This window comes from Genypterus blacodes, unplaced genomic scaffold (assembly GCF_046128005.1).
Source record: "Genypterus blacodes isolate CSIRO-AG114 ecotype Tasmania unplaced genomic scaffold, CSIRO-AGI_Gbla_v1 ptg000003l_1, whole genome shotgun sequence".
Classification (NCBI taxonomy): domain Eukaryota; kingdom Metazoa; phylum Chordata; class Actinopteri; order Ophidiiformes; family Ophidiidae; genus Genypterus; species Genypterus blacodes.
Genome location: NW_027466817.1, coordinates 5,499,299 through 5,521,682, shown reverse-complemented (window position 1 = coordinate 5,521,682; position 22,384 = coordinate 5,499,299). Strand labels below are relative to the sequence as shown.

Sequence of the window (22,384 nt, the reverse complement as noted above, 5' to 3'; positions counted from 1 at the left end):
TCATGCGTAAGCTCTTGTCACAGTGGGTTCACTAGAATGGACACAAAACTTTATTTTTTGCATTACAAAGCAAAAAGAAAAAGACACTCAGACTTGGAATTAAGTGCAATGATTTACACACTTTTATGTACGATCTGATCCAAGGTTGAGCCGATAATGTACAGAATAGAAATGGGACTAGGTAGCTGAGAGTACAATGTCACTTTACAAATGATATTACTTTTTTGTTTTGGTTCAAGTTGAAGTTATGCCCCAGACCAGTAGAATACAAATACATGTGCGCATACTGTCCAAAAGATATTAAGATATTTACACAATGTGCAAACCATCAATACCACTCTGTCCTAAGTTGATATTGCTTTTTTCTTTTTTAACGATTAAACAGTTAAGTCGAACAACACAGGAACTTGGTGAAAATGAAACCCTGAAAACAAAAAGCAAAATCCATCCGCAGCAATCATTTTGGCAGCACACTGTACGACAAAGGTATCCAATTTCATCCATTCGAAAATGTTACAAAATTAAATAAAAATCAAGTTAAGTCATGAGCTGTATTCCAGGGAAAGTCAGACCCTCCCATCTTGCATAAGGCATAGCATATGATGGGCACTGCCCCGTTTACACAGCAGCCACCACCGGGCTACTTCTGAGGTCAATGAAAAGGTTAATTTAACATTATAGTAAACTTGTTAAGATCAGCAGGAGAACCAATCGCACTACACGTGCCTACAGAGTGAGATGACAGAGGAACTACAAAACCTGAAGAGGGACGAAACAGGAAACAGCACATACATCCTCAAAAGCACACATACGACAATAGTGCCTGATTTTTTTTTTGAGCTTTCGGCCTCTTTGAGAATGGATGAGAGGTTTGTTGGTAAAGTTGTGAGTGTCTGGGGCTGAGCGGAGGGAGGGCCTCCCAGCAGCAGCAGCACATACACAGTCTGTTCGATGTTTTGTACTGCTTTGTCCAGTCATCACTTGGTTTTCACCTCGGAGTGTCTCTGCTGCTGCAGCCGCTTGGCGTAGCTCTGGGCCATGGAGTTGATGATGGAAATGACAAAGTAGCAGACCATGACCAGCACCACCTTCTCAAACACCCATGACAGCCAGTTCTCACTCTGGAAACCCAAGGCGGAGGAACTATTAACTACCACCACCACATCAGCATACAGCAATTCCTTCTATTCATAGGCAAAAATCTAGACAAGAGCCTTACTGATGCCGACATTGCAATTATATTACAGAAGTACATATTGGGAAAATTGGCATGAAGTTTAACATTTCGCCCTGACGAGGGCCTGAAACTATTCCAAGGTACAGCTTGGTTTAAAGTCTAGTGTATTTGAACAATTCCCAGTTTGGGATCAGTAAAGTATATCTATCCATTCTGAGAAGTAATAGTAAAGCATCTATTTAGTGGAGGTTTTCAGCTAAAGGTGAAAATGGTCTCTCTTACCGCTGGTTTCCCTGCTCCTGCACTGTGCAGCTTGCCTTTCTGTGCTTCAAGGTACTGACTGAAGGGCTTCTGAAGCGATGGTCCGACTCTCGGCACAGACCTGATGTTGTGTTCCCATATGCCACGTAACAAGGCATCAAAGAAAAAGAGGAGAAAAGAGGAGAGAAAAGAGAGGAAGAAACATTAATTCACTTACCCTTCAAGTGTCCTTCCTCAAGCCAATAAATTAAGCTTTTGAATTTGAATTCAATGTCCCTAGATGAAGCTCAGAGGCTTCCCTTTCCCTGAACACTCTCCACCAGCTAAACAGCATCCCTGTAACAGCTGCTGAAGGCCCCAGCCTGCATTGGCCCCCCAGCCTGGAGTTTCCATCTCCTCCACTAGGTACTGTGAACAGGAGCAGGCAGCAGAGAGGAATGAAGCAGAAACCTCCTTTGGCCCTCCTTTTATACCCCTCCGGTGTCTATAGGAGCCTGTGTCAGCCTCTTCAATCGGGAAGTGAGTCGACATGATGTCATCATCTTTACCACCATGCTGCCTTCTGGATGGAAAGACATCTAATCGGGGTGTGCTCATGTCCTTATAAGGTAGGGTGGATTAGCTCCATGGGGGCCAATTATAATGGATACAGTCCTGAAGAAGGTATTACTAACCATTTTGATCAGGTCTTGTCCCACAGACATACTGGTAGTTTAAGTTTAGCCTTTGGAACCAAACTACATGAAGCCATCAATGACCGTCAACTCAAATTATAGTGGAGGACTTTGGACAGGCAAAGTCTTCAGTTCTATTCTCTCCCTGGCCCTGATATAAACCATTTGTTGAGGCTTGGCTAGACTAAGCAAAAAAGAAGACAATTTACTAAACAAACACAGGAGAGGAAGAGGGTAATTGCTGATTTCATATAAACCCGTCTAGACTGAGTCATTTGTGTTATCTCTATCTCTCTCTCTCTCTCTCTCTCTCTCTCTCTCTCTCTCGTTCTTCATGCAAGCACACAATCACAAAAGCATCCTGACTCAGCATCAGCGCAGCATTTAAGTCACGAGTCACCGAGAGACAAGTCATCCACTCTGATCAGAATTTCATGAGGAAGAACCATGAACTCTATTTTAATAAGAAATTCATGAACAGGACACTCCATATGACCATGAGATGAGTCACCAAGTGGACTGCTCTGTCATATGAATGAACATTCAGCAGCCAACAGCTCGAGAAAGACTGTTGATGAAGAATCTAACTGATGAAATTATTATTATAATTAATTGTGTCAAAGTTCATTCCAACCTCGGAAATTCTGTGACTTCACTTATCATATCACACTCTTAATTTTAATATTTGTGTTCACTTGAAATCTTTCAGATGTGACCTTTAAAAGTAGCCAAATCTGTCATTAGGTGAGCAGTCACAATAAGCTTATTGTGTTGAAATCCTAAGATGGCATTTCCTGCTTCAATGGAGCAATTCTGTCTCTGGGAGCTCAGCTAGGGTGAGTCAGAGCAACATGTTCAGATAGGACCCCACATGCCAGGCTCTGACCACCAATGTTGGAGTGATGGATTGCTTGGAGAAAGAAATACCTTTCTGTGGACAAAAGTGAAGAAAACATTCACACCCACGGGGAAAAACTTTCAGACGCAATCACCAATTCCATCTCAAAATGTTCAAATGATCTACCAACCACAAAGCCAGAGGCACCACTATAACTCCACAAAGTACCTAATTAATACATTCTCTCTCTCTCTCTCACACACACTCTCACACTCCTACACACTTACTTACCCAATGAGGGACACCATTTGCTCCACTATGTGCTTGCTGAAGGTTATGATGACAAATAGTTTCTATGGAAAGACAAAAGAAGAGAGATGAACTGGCTACACATACTTTACTATTTCAAGTGACATAACATACATTTATACATTTATTTACAGAGCTATTTAGTCAAACAATTTTCAAATCACTTTATTGGACTTCCTCAAAGCAAATTAAACAATAAAACCCACATCTCTGAAGTGAATCAGAAAGCCGGCAATTAAAGAATGCTCAAGAGGGAGAAAGTGAGACAGGCTTATTCATAGACACAAACATAAAAACACAGCCAGGCCGATGTGTAAAATTAACCATCTTAGCTTGAATGTTGGAATATGTTGCACGTTTTAAGAGGTTCCCTCTGTGTAGGAGAGTGAATTGTGGGCTGTGAGGAGGCTTTGCGTGGGTTAAAAGGTGCCAATGTGGGGGACTAAACCACAACACTCTGCTCTGGTCCTGAGACAGATCAACTTTAAACAGTGTGACGCATGCTCCCCTGGACTAATTCAGACAGGATATGACACGTGATGTCCAAAAGGATCCGGGGGGTGAGAGGGTGCGGGGGTGCGGGGGAACCACTCTTTTATGGTTTGCTCCATTTTCTTCTCTCATATTGACCTTGTTATGTCGACCCGAAGGCTTCCATAACGCCAACCCTGCTACCCGACAAGCCCCTTTGTCTGGTCTCACAGTGAGATCACAGGCTGGTATGGAGAGATGATAGAGTCGAGTTTCTAAAGACACACCGGGCGACTCATCCTCAGACATAGACTGGGGTCATATTAGTCACTTGTGTGGCAGACTCAACAATAGACTTAGTAATTAAGGAGTGTTTTGATCTGGTAAATTGAAAAATGCCAGCTCTTGTTGTAGACTTCTTAAAACGTCTCTTAGCTTTCATCTAAAGCCTCTTCATATGGTCTGGAAGCGTCCAAGAGCTCAAAGGAAAATTAGGAATCTCCAGTGGAATGTACATTTAGGAGTTTCTCAGCTGACTAACTCATGATGTCAACACAAGGTTTGATCTCAATCATCCCACACAGTTTAGTTTGTTTAAAGTGAAACAGTCAGCACTAAACACTCTTTTCCCTAAAACCGCATTTATGAGATTGTGGAAAGAAAAGGCAGGAATGCTTACAGAAAAGCAGGGAGATACTAACAACAGTGAGTCATTTCCAAAGCCAAGATGTTCTTATACCTGGGGAATCAGCGCACTATCTGTAAATTAATCACCGTGGCATCTTGTTGGTACAATCATTTGTGTGTCTTACTATTTGGTTGAGCTTTCTACCTGTATATGCATCTTGATGATGGCTTTCCCAATCAGAGTGGCCCCAAAGAAGGTCCAGAAGGGGACCAGGAAATGACCACAGGTTATCCCAGCCAGGTCAAACAGAGGGTTGGGGATCTGAAACAAACACATCGGAGGAGTTAAATGACTTTCAAAGTAAGGGAAACATATATATTGACTTAGCTAAAAGGCAACAGTTAATGTCCAACAATCTAAATACAAATTGACAGTAACAAATGCTTGCTGAAGATGAGAGGAATGAAAATCATCACCATAACACTCATCTTTGATCATGCCTGTTGTAAATGTGACTATATGTTTAAATCAACTCACTGAAGCACAAGCCAAGATCCCAAAGAATCCCACTTTCTGTACCATATGCTGCACTCCAAGTTTTGCTCTTGTGACAACATCCTGCAAAAACAATGAAAAAAACATTTCACTTTTACCAGATATCAACAGGTACATTTTGATATGAACATCAGTAACATTTTGAGATGAGCTATTATATGTAATCTGTGAAATTCCTGATTGTTCCATCTAGTGATTAAACTCTAGCATCTTCTTATAAGACAGGTTTTTCAAAATCATGCAATCCCCCTGTCATGATTTGCTGCAACATAACCCAGTTCTTCTAGCAGATTCTGTATGTGGGGTTTAACCAAATAGTAGTGATGAGGAATGGGATCTCTGCTATCACGTCAGCGCAATTTTAAGAATGTTTAAATGAATCTGGTGACATTTACAAGTGAAATGTGTTTGGTATGAAAGTGCTGAGGACTGCTAGAATAGCTGTGGTTACATGGTGAAGATTACAGCTGGAGGCAGAAATAGGCAAACTCCAAAAAGCAGCATGTCATGAGGGTTAAATTTGGAAGCAATTCAGGTTTAATTTTAGTCTGGGAGATCTTGCCTTTATTCTATGAACTGACCTACATACAAAGATGCAGCCTTGATGTCTCAAAGTGCACAGTTTCTATTATTGTTTAATAATATTTGTAGAATTCACTGATAATTTTACTCCTATTCTTTTGCTTTCCTGTTAAGTTGTCAGTTTTCTTGTTAGGATATTTGTAATGACTCCTCTAATTGGTGCTGGGCTCTTTTTCATTCAATGATCCCTGTGTTTTACTTCTGTCTGAGGCTACAGTGACACGATGACGAATCATCCTGAGTACATTCTCATGATCAAAGACATGTGATATCTGCTTCCTTTGTCTACTCAGCTGAGAGCCACTGAAGTGAGAATAGAGGATGAAGACAAGACGACAATGTGTACACATTATCTGATTTCTAGACTGCTGACTCAGCATTGGAGCTCAGCGGTTGCTGGTCATGTGAGATCGGATCCTGCCCGAACTGTCTGTCATTCAAATTAGAGGCCGGTGAAAATAGAGAAGGCGGGTGGGTGTATGGGAGTGAGAGCACAAGGCTGCAGGGATGATTAAAGGGGGAGCTGTGCTCAGGGTGACTCACCCCCCCAGCAGGCAGATTTACTGGAAGTGTAAGAAAGGAGGAACTTCACTGAAGTCACATGGCTCTTTGGGACCAATCGCTGGACAATGACACTATGGTCAGTTTGAAGGTGTAGCCAAATTATGAAATCATAACATACCGAGTGAGTGGGAACTGTGTAAATGACTAAATTTGTAAGACACTAAGTACAGGAATATCACTATAGTAGTTTACAGGTGTAGAGTGAAGAGCACTGGGCTACATTTGTCCACAATTTTACTTATTTTAATATTCACCGGCTTACTTTTCTTTTCTGAATGCAGTTGTGGAAATCTTTCAACTTTCAAGAGTGATAAACCTAATAACATTTAAAAGTGACACCTCAAGGAAAGTAGGTGACTGTAGATCATGGATTTGTCCCTCAACTCTACACAAAATTATTCTGTGCATGTAGGTCTTATATGTACATGACTAATGCAAAGAAAGAAACACATCCACAGGGAACTAGAACAGTGGATGCCCCACTGAGGCCTGTGTGCATGTATGCCGCTCTGACCTGAGCAGTCTTGGCCTGTTCCAGCATCTCCTCAAACTCTTCATAGTCTTCATCATCCGGGTCGGCTCCTGACTGACGTGCTGCCCTGGCCATGAAATAAGGAGGAAGCTCCCCAATGGCTGTGCCTGCACCCTAAATACAGAGAAATGCAGGCAAAAGGCAACAGATGATCGTATATTAGGGATGTTCATCATTCGTTCTTCAGTGATGCAGACATTCGATTACATATTCCCCACATGAACAAATGAGCAGGAAGATTTTTTTTAAATCGGTGTCCTGCTGTACAACAGTGATGGTCTTTTATTATTACTAGTACAAAAATACTCAATATTTATCTCTATGTAAATGATCATGCAATTGTAGTGATAAAGGTGCTTGGTGCAAACGAACCGCTCTCCAATTATAGTAGTAGGATCAAATCTACTGTCTAAGTCAGGGTTAGGCTTCCTTTTTATTACATATTGTAATGGATTCACTGTAAGCCTGGTTTTACAAATGTGGCTGAATGTTGTGACTGTGAAAAGGTACAACATGTAGCCACAGCACACCTGTATGCAACATACAGAGGGTTTAATCAAAGTCTGATTTATACTATTTAAAAAAGAAGAAGCATTGAAAAACCTTGAAACGGTTCTGAAATTGTGGTCCATGGGCAATAACACTGACACTAGATAATATGTACATTGTAATGGCTTTACCATAAAAAAAGTAACTGAGATAATACCACATCATTGATATACAAAAAAACTTCTTATTGTATTCCAAAGTTAGTAATAGTAGTAATAGGATCCATCTCCATTTCAGGCAGGCAGAAAGCTAGAGGAAACGCCACACCTCAAAGCTCTACTTGATGAGCTGCATATACCCAGGCTGGGAGATAGAAAGATGAAGTCGCCAGCTGGCAGTACCCCTATGTTGTGCTAGAGAGGCAAACGTTGCTTTCTTGAGTGTTACCGTATCTTTCTATTTATACACACACACAAAATATACTTTTATTTACTGTATACTGCTAAAATTGGCCAGAGACATTGTTCTGATGTCCAACTATTTCATAGGGTGCTTCTACAGTATTTTCTTCTCATTTTTTTGATTTCCATTAAAATTGTACTCCTGAAAAACCTCCTGAAGTGCTGTTGAGCAAGACACTGAACCCCATCTGCTACCGATGTGCAGGTTGGCCCATGCCCCTGCCGTCAGTGTGTGAACGGGTGAATGTGAGGTCATTGTAAAGCACTTTGAATAAAAGCAGTATATAAGTACAGTCCATTTAGTAGTGGGAGACGGGAGCCATGAATGATGTCACACAAATATCAGGGGGAAGATGATATGGGGGGCAGTAACCATTAACAATGATCAGAGTCAAGAGACTGAGCGAGTCGGCATCTACCTTCCTCAGCCTGTGTTTGCTCACAGCAGCTCTACACAGCCTTCTGCTAGCAGCGTGAACGTTTTCATCGAAGGTGAAGGTCACTGAATTTGTCTCTTTACCAAACTGTTACTCACCCACATACAGGCCTCCAGGCGGACCTTTGACATGATGGACCAGAGGGAGATGCTTTCTTCCATCCCACTACCTGGAGGACAGACAATGTGGTCCGGGTAGGGAGGCTCTGGGAAATCTATGGAGCCACACTCGTACGCCGCCAGGGTTACCGATGCTATGTGAGGGCCCTGGGGGAGAGAGAGGAAGAGGAGAGACAGAGAGGGTGAGGGCAAGAAACCACATGGAGGTGGCTCAGATGTGGGACAAGCAACTGTAAAGACACACACAGAACTGAGTCACAGCCTTTCTGACAGGTTGGTATGTCATCATTTATCAGCATACTGACAGCTGCTTAGGCCGAGCCACCTGGCCTCAGTAGCGCCAGGCCCACCTGAAACTATTACACAGCACTTCCATTGTACCTCCTTAGACTGATACAGGCTACACTGACAGTTGATGGACAGCTCGCAATTGGTCTGTGTTGACTGCAACTCCTCTTCCACATTAACTCACTCACATCCCAGTATGCTGAGACACAGGGGGCTTCTTTAGTTCACACAATAAAGGCTTATTTGGTGCCAAGCAGGCCTTTTAGTAAAGAACTAACCATTTCTTCAAGACGTGATGGGTCGGTACCAACAAGTGAAGACTTGCTTATGGAATGTCAAAGTTACTACTTTACCAAACATCGCCAAGTGGCCCCCTGACTCCAATGTCTCCAATGGTTTATACATTACATATGAAATCATTTAACAGAACACTCGACATACTGAAAATCTAAGAAGGAGAAGAAATGTCAGAGATTCCCAAATTGTTCTGAAACTTCCTCTCTTGAGGTGGGAGGAAGGGGGGCCATGTTGCAGATTTACGTAAAGCGTATATCGATACAATTCAGTGGACATCCACATCAAAGCATGGCTCAGACTTGGCACCCGCTCCTCATTCCCAGTTGCACTCTGCCACTGCTGCCAATGTAGAGAAGGGCCAAGTAGGAATGTGAGGAATGAGGAGAAAAGAATGTGTTCAACAGTTGGAGCTCTCCCAATATTCACACCTACACAGAGTCGCCCAATTGCTGTGGCAAGTGAACTCAACTGGGAAATGTTGGTAGGTTCACCAGTTCAGACACCTTGCAGCAGGGGCCACAACAACTATCTATCAGCAGGTCTTTAGTCTTGGTTGAACCGCAGTGATATAAACTGAACCCAGCACTCAGTTCCACAGAAACCATAATGATTACTCATCAGTGAGTGAATCCACTTTCCCATGAGCTGAATGACCTCATTCTCTCCAGTGGGGTATCTATGGATGCTTTGGGCTTGAGGTGAATTCATAGCGTAACTCTGTAGGTGGGCGGTGTGGTTTCTGTGGTTTCCTTCGTGAGAAATCAACAAAGGGATTTTCCTGCTCATGGCTGACATCAACCCTGAGTAAGGGTGAAGAGAGGGGAACCTTTACACCGAGTACAAGAGTTAAAGATGAACAGAAGAAGCATCATAATGTAAAGAAGTCTTGTTCTTTACTTTGGGATTATGCTTCAAGTTCCTTCAAATTTAATGTGTGCTTTTTATTGTCTCAAATTATTTTCTTTTTTAACAAATGTGTGAAAGAAAATGCAGCTGAGGAACCGGAGACAAATGAACAAATATTATGAAATCTTTGAAAGCTTTTTCTACCCCACTCAAGAAACATGTTTGATGGGATTTAATTTAAATATCTAATAAAACACCATCACTCCTTATGTACTTTGTAGCCCTTATTGTGTGTACTTTGCTATCTTGCATGCATTCTTGCACGATTTTTTTGCTCTAAAGATAATTCTTTAGTTTCATTCTCCACCACTGTACTGTAACTGTTGCACAGTTATTTCCCTCGGGGTAATAAACCTTTATCTTACAACCACAAATGAGGCTATTACTGTGCATTTTGGCTAAGCACAGAAAGAATACTAGACAGATCACAGAAAAACTACAACAAATTCTGTGAAGTCTTAATACAAAGAGGTTGGGATCAGCTTTCAAAAACATGGAAAGATCACAATCCATCTTTTCCCTTTATTTCATTCTACACAACAAAACCAAACGTCATCGCTGTAAAGGAGATTGTGCAGAATTGTTACGGCTTTTTTTCTTTTTGCTTAATGCACATTTTTTTATACCACGGTCAAGGGAAATGTCACATCTGTCTGTGATTCAGCCCTAGTCATGTTTCTGGCTCTTTGTCAGGGACAAATGACTACAACCTTGAACAGATGGGGGACAAATAGAAAAATAGTTCATACAAAACAATGGATAGGGGCGATGCCATCCACTAGAAACTGCGAGAACGGCGATAAGCTGTGAGGCCTGCAGTCTGTGTGCGATTACTACAGTTCAGTTGAGTTTCATTTAATTTGTGTTGGTTTACCTTTATGAAAACTCTACATGTCTCACACTTTGTTTTGTAGATACTCACAGCAGGCAACACTGACATTCTTATCATTTTGCAGGCTGACAGTTGAGATATTTCAAAATGTGGGGCAGCTGATACCTCGACTTCCATTCATATGATAATGTTTTTCCAGGCTTGCATTGCACAGAAACCACATGTATGTATTTATAATGAGCACATATTGGCACCTGAATAAATCTGATAAAGATGTAGTGTACTGATCCCCCCTTTCGTTTATTCGTTTATGTTTTATTAGGTAGCTGAGTACTCATGAAGGATGTGTTGGTTTTCTCCTGGTTAGATTCTCTTTCACTACATTTCTTTCTTTTCATTTGTAAATACATCTGCAGTTGTCCTTAGTTGCCCCCAAGAGTTGGCACACTCCCAATTCAATGTCTTGTGTTGCACTCTGCTGGGACAGCAACACATTCCGAGTGGTACAGCCTGACGGGATCATTACTACATGACTGTGGGGACTTTCTCAGGAAATTAAAAAGGTTAAAATGCCCATTGCTTGTGCATGTATGAGCTATTTCTTATAACTAGAAATATATATGTTGCATCTATTGTCTGCGAGTGTGGTCTGTTCTCCACCAACGCATAGCTGAGTGCTCTCTCACCAGATAGAGAAGGAAGGTGTGTAGACCAGTTCCGAGGCCGACAGATGACAGGATCCCAAGTCCAACCCAGTAAGCACACCAGAAAAACCTCTTCTCCAGGTACTGAACATACTGCAGTGACGAAAGGTAAGAACATCACAAAGAAGGGATCAATTAAAATATAATAAGTTAAATAGAGTATATATAAATAAGTTTGATGAACCTTGAACTGTGACAGAACTGTGTGGAGGATTACTTAACAACAGTATCAACTTCATTATCTACCAATAGCCTTCCTCTGTTGAGGTTGTTTAGGTTGATGAACAGTGACTTATCTTTAACCTTTAAACATCCTCAGTTGGAGGAATGATGTTGATTATTAACACAGCTAAGACAACAAATCACCCAAGCCTTACTTTCTGGTGTGATCCCTCGGTGGAGTAGGCAAGGGAGAAGAATGAACACAACACCAAACCTAAGAACACGATGCCTCGTCTCTGCCAAAGCCTGAGAAGATAAACAGGGAGACAAGAGTTAAAAATCAAGATCCAAAACAACTGACAAGACAACCAATATACAGCAATTAAAATAATGGCCGACAAAGAACCCAAGTGATTGGAACTGATTATATCTCAAGGAAACTGCTTGGGTATAAAGTATTTTTCAAGGTATCATAACTTCCAATCATTCACTAGTAATAAGCGATTTGCAAACTGACAAGATAAGCAGGGGGGAAGGGATAACAACAAAAGTTGACAAACAGAGGATAACCAGAAAAACCTGTTCACAGTCTTACTTGTATGTCCATTCCTGTAGCTTGACGAGGGCCTCCAAGAAGAAGTAATGCAACGTGGTGACAGGCCTCCTCCACAACACCAGAGACAGTCGCTCGTCCTTGTCTTTCTGTCTCCTCTCTCGGATAGACGAATCTGTAGGATGTTCACAAGTGCAACCGTCTTGATTCGCTGTAAAACTTAAAACTACATCATGTATTGAATCTGGTTGCCCTGGAAATGCTAAATACATTTCATTTCCTGATGTTATGGGTCTATAAAGCCCTTTGAGACATTGTATGTATAGAAATAAACTCGACTTGACCTGACTTCATTCTCTTGCTGTGTTGTAAGCCAGTTAATTTGAGTACAAAGGGAAGTGATGTTATCAGCTTGAGCACATTTTATAGCTTGTGCACACGTTATACTGCCACACACATCGTTCTGTCTCACTCAGGGATTAAACAACCTTATTGAAAAACGTTAGCGATAAGTGCTCCTCTCTAAAACTTCACCAAAACTAACCTGCAGAGTTGCCATTGTGTTTGTCTTTCGCCACTGCACGCCTCTGTGGCTGCTCGCAGCTCGCTCCATTGGCTGCCATGTCCTTCAGTGTTTAGCAGGCCAGACAATCTAGGGAGGAAAATGAAAGACAACTTACTGCTATGGTTTCAGAATCCTTTCACTTTTCGAATCGTCCTCTAAGGGGCAGGACAGTTGGACAGACCCTGTGGCAATGAGGCCTGATATGGAATCTCCCTCTGCTGCTCTTACACAATAAAACATCAAACTGTCAATGCGACCAATACGCCACCACACCGGCTAGCTGACACTTACATCACATGACCGGCAACAGAAGATACCAAACAAAGATACCGTACACGACAATGTTTACGACTGAACCCTGAAAAAAAATACACATTTAGACAAAACGATTCCGTCCCAAATTCCAAAATACATCAAAACGTGTGTACATAATCTTACACATGCTAACCGGCTAGCTTAAATGCTAAAGTCGAAGCTAACGAGGTTGACTTGCCTGGGAAAGTACCTAAAGCAAAATAAAGGTTGGAAACGCAGCGAACAGTCGTATTATTTTTAAGATGTTTTTCTAAAAAACAGTTCCCGAACAAGAACTGCTGTACTTCTATGAAAACATGACAAATATAGAAAGTAGAACGATGTTTATTAAAATGAAATGACAGTCGTACCTTTTTCCTGTCTTACTCACCCGGAAACAATTTTTTTTGATGTATTCAAAATAAAGGTTTGTTCCGCTGAAGCTGCAATAAAAGTTATCAAATCGTGTTCTTTGTGAACATATTTTGATCAAAGTACTGTTTGTTGGCTGTTTCGAGACTGGTCGCAAGTCGCTTTTCTATCTCAGTAACTCCCACCTCAAAAACCCGGGCTTTTATTTTGAAATTAATATACAAACGTAATTCCGTAAACCACGCTTTATGGTCCAATCAGAGGTTGCCAGATTTGCCAACAACCGTGACTGTAGAGGCAACCCATATTGTTTCCTCAAGTCACAACTACTCACGACGCGGCTAGGTAATGCTGTCACCTAACATAGCAGTGATGTCATCAAGATACATGAAAACTACAGGTATATTCAAAATATTAAGGGTGATCAAGAATGAACCAGATTTTTAACGGAGCAGTGCTCAATAGTAAGTGAGTGAGTGATGAAATAAAAACGCAAACTGACTGTTTCTTTGTTTTATTACACTGTCAGTACAATGGTAAATTTGCAACAAAGCATGACTGAGCACATGTTAACATCATTCACAGAAGATCCAGTCATTCACATTACTTTTTGATCTTTAAAGCAGCCTTTTTCTGAACATAAAATCAAAGCTACATTAAAGAATTCCTTTCAAAGTAATAAAATGAGTTTATAGATTTTTAAATTCCGACCCGCTCTGCAACTTAAACTCAAATCATCAAACTAGAGTCAAATATTGACCAAGATACTCTTTTGAGTCACTGAGATTTGATCTTCCCAAGGTGCACCTATTACATCAAAGTGCTCAAATCAGTTGTAATTGTTCTTGTATAATACAGAACAATCAGCATTTACAACGAGTATCAGTGAACACGGCAGTAAAAAAAGTGCCAAGGCTGTTCCACTGTCGTATCTGAAAAGAATCTTTTTTAGATCCCGGCTAAAAACAGTTAACATCAGCAAAATAAGTGTCCTTACGCTGACACAAAAACCCACATCATATGGGGTCTCAGTCAGTCATAGACGGGATCCACAGGCACTAGTTTTGCAGATGGCTTCATCTATCCCTGCATAGTAACTTCAACAGGTAGTGATGTTGTCCTTTCGTGCTTCTCGGGTACTGTGGCTGGAATCACTCGTCATAGTGAAGTGAAGAGAGGAACTTATCCACGTCCAAGTCATGAGGAAAACAATCCATCAGCTTCTTCCGATCCTGCAGAATGAGTCAGAATGATATGGTGAATCAATGATCACACTTTTACACGATTCATTATTCAAGAAAGATATCTGTTTGAATCTATTCAGAACCCTTTGTGCACTGAATCGTTTATATGTTGCTATATGACCAGTGGGATAGTGTGATCTGAGGCATTTTTGTATGTGAACATGGGAAAAACAAATGCAGTGTTTCCATTGCACTCACCCTGTCCTTCTTTTTGGGAGATTGTTTGACCTCTTTCTTTGCTGGGGGGCTGCCAGTGGGAGAAGAGTGCTTGCGTTTCTTAGAGAGCTTTGAGGCGGTGGGAGACTTTCCTCCTACCCCCTGCTGACGCAAGCTGTCCTTTAGCGGAGTTCCCGTCCTGGCAATGGCAGCTCGTGACAGAATCATGAGTGTGTGGGCGGCCATGTTAATGCTATTTTCACTGCCAGCCTCACTGGATGGGCTGCAGGTGGGGACATCTGGGGTGGAGGGAGGCATTAGACGTTTGGGAGTTCCATCTCCATCTTTACCCTTCCTCTGTCGGGAAGGTGTCCTGTGGCCCTCGGTCAGCTCCTCCTGATTATGGCCAGGCACGGGGATCCGCGGGAGGGGAGGATCTGAACCACCTATGCCAGGCTTTTTGACTGGGGTGGATGGAGAGTTGAGGCCCTGCATGTCCTGCAGCATCTCAGCTGCTTGCTTGGCCAGCGATGTTGTCTTTGAGGCAGGCTTAGTAGATTTGGACTGGGCGATTTTTATTGGCACTGCAACAGCTGGAGGACTTAAGTCTCTCTGTGCCGATGAGGTGGATGTGGACTGCTGTTGCTGCTCTTGAGCGCTCCCCTTTATTTCATTCTCTTTATTAGCCATCACGCTTGGCGTCTCCTGTGAGGAAGTCTTCTTCTCTGGACGTCCCTCATGGGATTTGGTAGGGGCTTTATCTGCAGGCTCCTTCTCTTTCTCCTTTCTACTCCCCGATTTCCCAAAGCAATCAGAGGACAATGTCCTGGAGCCATGGGATTCCATAGCTTTTGTTTCATTACCATCCTTATCAGTGCTGTGTTTCCTGTCAATAGATTTGGATCTCTTTCTTGACTCAGTCTTTTTCAAAGACTCAGTCTGTGAAGCATGAGCCTTGCTTTGAATGTTGAAATTGTTCTTTTTCATTGCATCATCCTGGTGCTGTTGTGGAGGCAAGGATTCCTCTGTGTCTTCTGCAAACTTTGATCCAAACTGGGTATCTTCAGAGCATCTGACAGTCTCCACCCTCCTTTTGGGCTTGTTGCTACCCGGGATAGGCTTTGTCCGTTGGGCTAACTTGGAATTAACCGCCTTAGGCTGGTTGGAAAGTATTGTCGGATTGTTTACTGCTGGAAGTGTGGCGGTGGTACTTGTTTGATCGGTATGCGGTTGATCTTCTCCTGAAGGTTCGAAACATAAAATTCTCCGATGACCGCGGCCCACTGGCACATTTTTTGGGTCCGTCTGCTCAACGGACAAAGGCTGAGCCACTTTGTTATTCACATTTTCTTCGATGTTTACCGTTACACCTGGAATTCCGAAAAATAAGGCAATTTTATCAAATCATTCAGCATAGCAACACTGATGTTACCCAGAGCACAACTGTTTCAAACTGTTACAACTTACCAGTGGTTACAGGCTGCTTGACGGCCACTGTGGGGGCTTGTGACTTGACAGTTTCTGACTGCTGCACTGGGTTTGGTACAGCAACAAACTACAAATACAAATGTTTGTTCACATTATCATTTAAAAGAAATAGAAGTTTAATGTTGCACAGGCTTGACAGACTGCAGTGTGCATTACTCCACAAACACTTAAGGGCTGGAAAGTAGACAGTGAACAACGGTGAAGTATTTCACTCTTCTTTGAGGCTGACTAGTAGCAGATATTTGTCCAGAGAGTGGAACGAAAGCAAAAGCTGGATAAGCCAATCGCGTCATGAGTTATTCTGTGTACTATTTGACACTTTGGCCTGACAGCTGTGCTACAAGAAGTAGTACGGAGTCATTCTCTAGGGAACAACTTATCCAATAACTTGTTCAATGAACACTGGGACAGGTTCTACAGGTTCTATAAGTGTAGAGACACTGGATAGGATGGAGGGACATTTTGTTAAACCCATCCATTTTTCTGTGGACCTTGTGCACTGAAGGGACATTTTCTTTTCACAGAAGTTAAAAAAAAACAAAGAAATATTGTGGCAAATGGGAATCTCAACTAATTTTTCAGTCCAAGTTAATAACTGCAAAGATAAATACTTCAGTTACCTGATTGGACACCATCTGGAGCTTCCCCAGAGGATTCTGCCCCATCACAGATACAGGAATCACCATGGGCTGAACTGGTGACTGCAAGATAAGGGCTGACCCTGAAAGATATTTTATCACACAAGGTTTATCAATGACGAGGCTCAGTTATTCACTACAAAGGCTATCTAAACGTGCTACCCCTCTTACCAGTAGAGTACACTTGAGGGCGAGGTGATATGGCCACACGCTGATTGCCGGCCAGAGGCGGCCCCTTCGTCATACCAGCAGGTGCCAGTGCCTGTCGGGCCTGAGCGTCTGCAGCTGGGGGTTCGGTCACCAAGATGTAACTGGCAGCAGCCCCTTGAAGAGCAGGATTTGCGGCATCCAAGGGTAATTGAATTATGTAGCTTGGCCCGGTTGTCCCTGCTATTGTAGATGTGACTACTGCTCCCGTTTTAGCCTCCGCTACTGGCTGAAGGGCCTCTGAGCTCTGCAAACCGCTCACTGCCTGTGCAATCTCATCCAGGCTGATCTTCGATGTGCCCGGGCACGCGGGGGACTTGGCTGGAGAGGAGAGATAAATCGTGGGGATCGTTTCTCTACTGATGCTGGAAATCGCCTGATTCAAAGCCAAGTCGTTGGAAGGTTGCTCCTCCTGGTTGTCGCTGATGATGATCTTCAAAGAAACTATATTATCAGGATCGGTGACGCCATTATTTGGGGCGCTGTGGCTGCTGCTTAGAGGATCGGGCGCTGGTGGAACTGGGGCAAGGATAGAGGGAGGTCTTTGTGAGGGAGCGATGGGCGGTGCAGCAGTAGAAGCAGATGTTGATGAGGCTGTGGCTGTGGCAGTGGCGGAGGAGGAGGAGGAGATAGGAGCCAGTAATGAGTGAGTAAACAATGTTTGAAGGTGCCCCCCCGTATTTGGAACTGACAATGTAATATGAGGTAGGTCAGCAGTTTGCGTTTGGCTTTTGTCAGTCCTAACTGCTACAGGTGGGATGAAATCAGCTTTAGCGCTCACAGCTCTGGGTGGGTTGGTAGCAGGCTGCACTTTAGCTCTTGGTACTCGTTTAGCCACCTGTATTTTGTCTACATTAGAAACCAACAAGGTTTCTGGTCCAGCATATACATTTCTTAAAACTGACGATGAAATTGTGGTTGACACACTGGGGGGAGCTGAGGTGGGAGTATTGTCCTTTGTCACAGCCCCTGGTGCTTCCTGACTGGGTATGTTACAAGAGGGAGGAGGAGGGGGAGTATTCAACGGTTCATCAATATCCATGGGTGACACAGATGTGCTGATACTTAATACTGAGTAATTTAGTTTTTTGTCCAGTGTAGCTGGTGAGACACCTCTGGGCTCCGCCTGGCTCACCAACAACTTGGCCGAGCTGTTCTCAATTCTGGATGATTTTCCACTGGGGCCGAGAATCGTCTTTCTTAGTGAGATGGGACCGGCGTGCTTCCTGGTCTTCCTCTCTTGTCCAGCTCTCATTTTTCCAATCACCGGTGTTGCCGATGCATCTGAAGCATTAGCATCTGAAATGTTTGGAGTGCCTGCAACATAATATGTAAAGAAGATCGAGTGATTCATACCTCATGTTCGCGCATCCGACTACCCAGATTACACATTAGAAAACTCTGTCCATCACTGTTGAAGTATTCCAATACTTGTTTGTTACAATGGTATACAAGTACAAAATGACAGCATTTAAAAATGCTATAAAACTCATAATTGTTAAATTGTTAAATTATAAAATGATACTTCTGTTGGAGCTAAAAAAATGATTTGTTTTAGGTGATATATGAGAACGCTACAAAATGCCTCAGGTAAGGCAACAGATAAAAGAAAAACAATCACAGATCTACATAATTATTATATTTTAGTTGAACATATTGTTTTTTTAACAATGACAATGATTAAGACACCTAGATCTGTGTGAGAAAGTAATAAGTAATAGGTGACCCTGGTGTTATGATAGAGCCTGCTTGTAAATGAATGAATACCTGAGTCTTCAATCTGAGCAGGCCTGTCTGTGGGTAAAGTTCCAGCTATGTCACCCTCTTCTGGGCCGTCCCCTGGTTCTCCCTCATTTAATCTTGTTTTATCTGTAAAGGCATTGTGAATAATTTCTCTTAGTAACTATTGTGCCTTCAAACATAAAATAAAAAAGAGACACACTGTGCTTACGGTAATCAAAGAGATCAAAGAGAGCCTGAAAGGCCGGGTCAGACTCTGTCTGTTCCAGTATGTCTTGGATGGCATCATCACTCATATGGATCTCCCCCTGCAAAGGAGGGAAATACTGTTACCACACACACACACACACACACACACACACACACACACACACACACACACACACACACACACACACACACACACACACACACACACACACACACACACACACACACACACACACACACACACACACACACACACACACACACACACACACACACACTACAGAAATCGAGTCAATACATGTCTATAGTTTAACAACCTGTAGTCCAAGGATTTCATCTATTGACTGGTCTGGTTCCACTGTATTTGACAATGCCTTTGATGTTTGGGGTACCGGCTCACTGATCGAGATAAAACAGGAAAAAATTTTGTGGCTGTGTTATAACATGCTGACAATCATGCTGCGACGGTGCATACCGAGGACATAATCAAAAACAATTTTGTATCCAGAAAGCCCAATACTTCAGCAGCTTGGCACTTACTTTGCAAGGATTTTGTTGATATTTTCAGCAAGCTTTTCTTGTAACGACCTGTCACCCAATATCCTGTCACGTGCATTTTGTATCACCAGTTGCTGTGGAGAACAACATGTACTGTGAGGTCACAAAGTTACTATGACTTATAAAATAAAATAAAAGGCTTCTTTAAAAGAGAAAGCATGCCATTTCTGTACCCATGAAGTGCAAAACATCACTTAAAACCCCTGCTTTCCTACAACACACAGTAGAAATAAAGAACGCTAGAACAAGCATTCCAAGCCATATTGCGCTTTATGATATTGGACACAACACTATTCTATTTTATTGCATCGATTATTGTATCCAGCATCTGTCCAATTACGTTCTGCTGGGCGTGCACATGACCCCCTCTACTAGTATAACCAAAACATATCAACCAAAGCTGATGTTTGGAGGTAATACAGTGTGGTTTTAAATGTATGCAGCAAACTGTAATGCTCCTGGGATCATGTGACAGATAATGCGCCTTGGCTTCACATCCACTTACAGGGAAGTTCTCATCAACTACCTCTTCAGGCTGTGATTCTGCAGGGAGGCCACTGACTGCTGCGGTGGCTCTGCTCAGGCCAGTATTCTCACTCGGGGCACTGCTCCTCTTCTTGGGTGTATCCCTGAAAACAACACAAGGAGTTTCAGTAATGTGTCCACTACAGGAATGTATTTTACAGTGATATAAAGATAATAATCGGTAACATCCTCCTCCTTACCATTTCCTTCGCCCGGGAGACATTGGGCCTGGGGTTAACCGATGCTCTGTAATGAGTATCTGTACCGGTGAATCTCCTTCAATAAAACACACAGTTGTACACATTATCTAAAAGCAGCAACTGTTTCAGCATAGCCTTGCTCTGGCATTTACCAGCAATGCAGTGTTAGCACAGTGGGGATAGGCCTAACACTGCTGCAAATGTAAAATAAAGTTACCATTAAAAACTCAAAACACATCAAAAGGTCCTCACATCAAACACTGATTATTTCATCATATTCGAGAATTCAAACGTCAAATGCACAATATATGTTTATGCCACTTACTGCAAGTAGTCAGTAACCGGCCACCTTCCTGGAGGAGTGTGCCGCCGGCTGATGCTGGCCTGTTGTGCGTGGCTGTGAAACTCACAGGTGTGGAGTGGCCCAGCATGCTGTGTGGGGTGAGCACAGGGCTGATGATGGTGCTTGTTCCAGGAATTATGGGGCAGGTCACACTGCCAGCTGGAGTCAGGGATAAGGCACGCTGTCTTCGAATGTTTGCCGCCCCGACACGTGACCGCGCTGACACGAATAAAGAATCATAATTTAACACTGTGCAGATATTAACCCAGAGCAAACAGAAAACTTAGATCAATCGAACAGTGTATTTAAATGTATACTCAAATCCCTGACCGTTTCCAAGAATTATGTTCAATCTTAAAAATCACACCAAATCACCACATTTTGGGAACCAACTGAGAGATAAATTTGCAGTTCGGATCATTTTTCCAGTTCAAACAACTTTGAAAGCCCCATTTCGGTTGACTTATTTGATCAATTCAGTGAGTAAGTTCAGCAATTTGAAATAAATACAGACACTAATCTTTGTGAGTGACAGCATTACTCTATTCAAGTTCAATACAAGGAAAACATTGTTACTGAACACATAATCATGCATCTTAATCTCCACCATTTAGTGCACACAAACACTTTTGTCTGCTAACTCAATGAGGCATTGACATATCAAACAAATGTCTTCAAGCACTTACTTCTTTGATATGCCGATAGAGCAGGGGAGTTCTGCAATGACCTAAGGACAATAACATACATTAATGCATTGATATGTGTGATGGAAATCAAAATCAAGGTTAGTGCTGATTACAAAGTTTTCAAAACGCTTAATTTCGGGTTAGGGTTAGGGGTAAACACGCTGTAATTTTGGTGATGACTGGTGAATTACTTGATTTGGTTGAGTGTAAAATCCAGCTTTTTCCATAATGAGGTCATCATGGCAGGCACCTCATGACAGGTCTCTGTTGAGATAATGACGCAAATGTAAACAATGGAAGGATGACACATAAATTAGAGCATATAATAACAAGTGCATTTAGAAATGTAAGATAAGGGCCGATGGCATCACCTTTAGCTTTGGCAGCAACATACTCATTTAGGATGGTGGCAAGGCCTTTCCCAAACACAGACTGCAACAGAGTGTAAAGGAAAACAACTTCAAACACTGGAGATCTTTACCAATTTAATTGTTTGTAAGAGGGTTCTCAAAAGGGGAACGTACAAATACACACGCCGGGACAGTCCCATCCTCGGTGGTGTGTTCAGCATACTCTTTGAGGTTGGGGCTCTCGAGGATGAAGGCTTGGGTGGTGGCGGACATTCCCTCCTCCTGAAGGTACCCTGGACAAGGACATTAGCCCACACTGGGTTAGCTGGCTACAAATGTTACTACAGCAAAGCCCAACCTGATGGCAAATACTTAAAACTACTCCAAGTTAACATCATTTTGTTGTAATCGCCATTTAAAATCAAGCAAACCTTAAGCGCCGCCGCCCTGTTTACATTGAAGCATAGTTACATTGTTGGCTAACGCTTGTAGCTAAAAAGGACTTACCCAAAACAAGCCGAGCTACGTCTGACGGGAGCAACATGGCCGCGTGGAGTTTAGTAAAGGCTGCGGTTATGAATAGTTTTCTATGTCCATGTTCGGTCAAAGTCTCTTAGAGATTCGCCAGGCAGGGACGAAAACCAAAACGTCAACGGTATTATTGTGTATGCGACGTCCCGAGGAGACAGCTGCTCGCACAAAAGGCGGGGAACTCAAGCACACATGACCCGGAAGCTTCAAATCAGTTGACCGCATGGAATGCTGGGAGGTGTAGTCATATTTGGCAACTAGCTTACTTACTTCCCTTTTATCTATATCTTCTTTCTCGTACATGTGATTGTGACGGATAAAAGAGGCGACGTGACTTGGAATATTTAATCATATACACGTCATAGAACCGAGTAGCGACCTTTACAAAAGATTCGGTTAAAAGTAAACGGACTCACTGGGTGTGTGCGCGACCAGGAA

General features: G+C 42.5%; 2 protein-coding genes across 6 annotated transcripts; both read right to left on the bottom strand.

The window, feature by feature from the left end:
• Positions 1 to 99: 99 nt before the first annotated feature.
• vmp1 (vacuole membrane protein 1) lies at positions 100 to 13,253 on the bottom strand. Of its 4 annotated transcripts, none has more exons than XM_076145377.1 (12): positions 13,070 to 13,253; positions 12,384 to 12,491; positions 11,882 to 12,014; positions 11,502 to 11,592; positions 11,107 to 11,217; positions 8,077 to 8,244; positions 6,574 to 6,705; positions 4,896 to 4,976; positions 4,563 to 4,679; positions 3,242 to 3,303; positions 1,460 to 1,559; positions 100 to 1,121 (listed from the first exon to the last, which is right to left on the bottom strand). In XM_076145377.1, exons 2-12 carry the CDS (start codon positions 12,460 to 12,462, stop codon positions 978 to 980), a joined length of 1,218 nt encoding a protein of 405 aa, XP_076001492.1. In that variant the 5' UTR covers positions 12,463 to 12,491; positions 13,070 to 13,253; the 3' UTR covers positions 100 to 977. The 4 variants fall into 4 exon arrangements, with proteins under 4 accessions (XP_076001492.1, XP_076001500.1, XP_076001509.1 ...); XM_076145385.1 differs by having other exon boundaries at positions 13,090 to 13,253; XM_076145394.1 differs by lacking the exon at positions 13,070 to 13,253 and adding an exon at positions 12,898 to 13,051.
• A 321-nt stretch (positions 13,254 to 13,574) lies between these two features.
• npat (nuclear protein, ataxia-telangiectasia locus) lies at positions 13,575 to 22,140 on the bottom strand. 2 transcript variants are annotated; one of them, XM_076145342.1, is made up of 17 exons: positions 21,923 to 22,140; positions 21,590 to 21,708; positions 21,437 to 21,497; positions 21,257 to 21,329; positions 21,066 to 21,106; positions 20,362 to 20,598; positions 20,037 to 20,112; positions 19,817 to 19,940; positions 19,294 to 19,385; positions 19,071 to 19,152; positions 18,755 to 18,851; positions 18,571 to 18,672; positions 16,768 to 18,120; positions 16,579 to 16,679; positions 15,938 to 16,025; positions 14,513 to 15,840; positions 13,575 to 14,302 (listed from the first exon to the last, which is right to left on the bottom strand). In XM_076145342.1, the coding sequence occupies exons 1-17, from the start codon at positions 21,957 to 21,959 to the stop codon at positions 14,222 to 14,224; spliced, it is 4,092 nt and encodes a 1,363-aa protein (XP_076001457.1). In that variant the 5' UTR covers positions 21,960 to 22,140; the 3' UTR covers positions 13,575 to 14,221. The 2 variants fall into 2 exon arrangements, with proteins under 2 accessions (XP_076001457.1, XP_076001467.1); XM_076145352.1 differs by having other exon boundaries at positions 19,838 to 19,940.
• Positions 22,141 to 22,384: the final 244 nt, after the last annotated feature.

Excerpts from the sequence above, each read along its gene's own strand:
- vmp1 (XM_076145377.1), bottom strand. The coding sequence starts at position 12,462 with ATGGCAGCCAATGGAGCGAGCTGCGAGCAGCCACAGAGGCGTGCAGTG. Across the intron at positions 11,593-11,881 it reads CTACAGGAATGGACATACAA|GCTTTGGCAGAGACGAGGCA; the intron begins GTAAGACTGTGA and ends TTATCTTCTCAG. Across the intron at positions 11,218-11,501 it reads CCGAGGGATCACACCAGAAA|TATGTTCAGTACCTGGAGAA; the intron begins GTAAGGCTTGGG and ends TCGTCACTGCAG.
- npat (XM_076145342.1), bottom strand. The coding sequence starts at position 21,959 with ATGTTGCTCCCGTCAGACGTAGCTCGGCTTGTTTTGG. Across the intron at positions 20,113-20,361 it reads CCGGTTACTGACTACTTGCA|GAGATTCACCGGTACAGATA; the intron begins GTAAGTGGCATA and ends GTTTTATTGAAG. Across the intron at positions 18,673-18,754 it reads CTTTGATCTCTTTGATTACC|ATAAAACAAGATTAAATGAG; the intron begins GTAAGCACAGTG and ends ATGCCTTTACAG.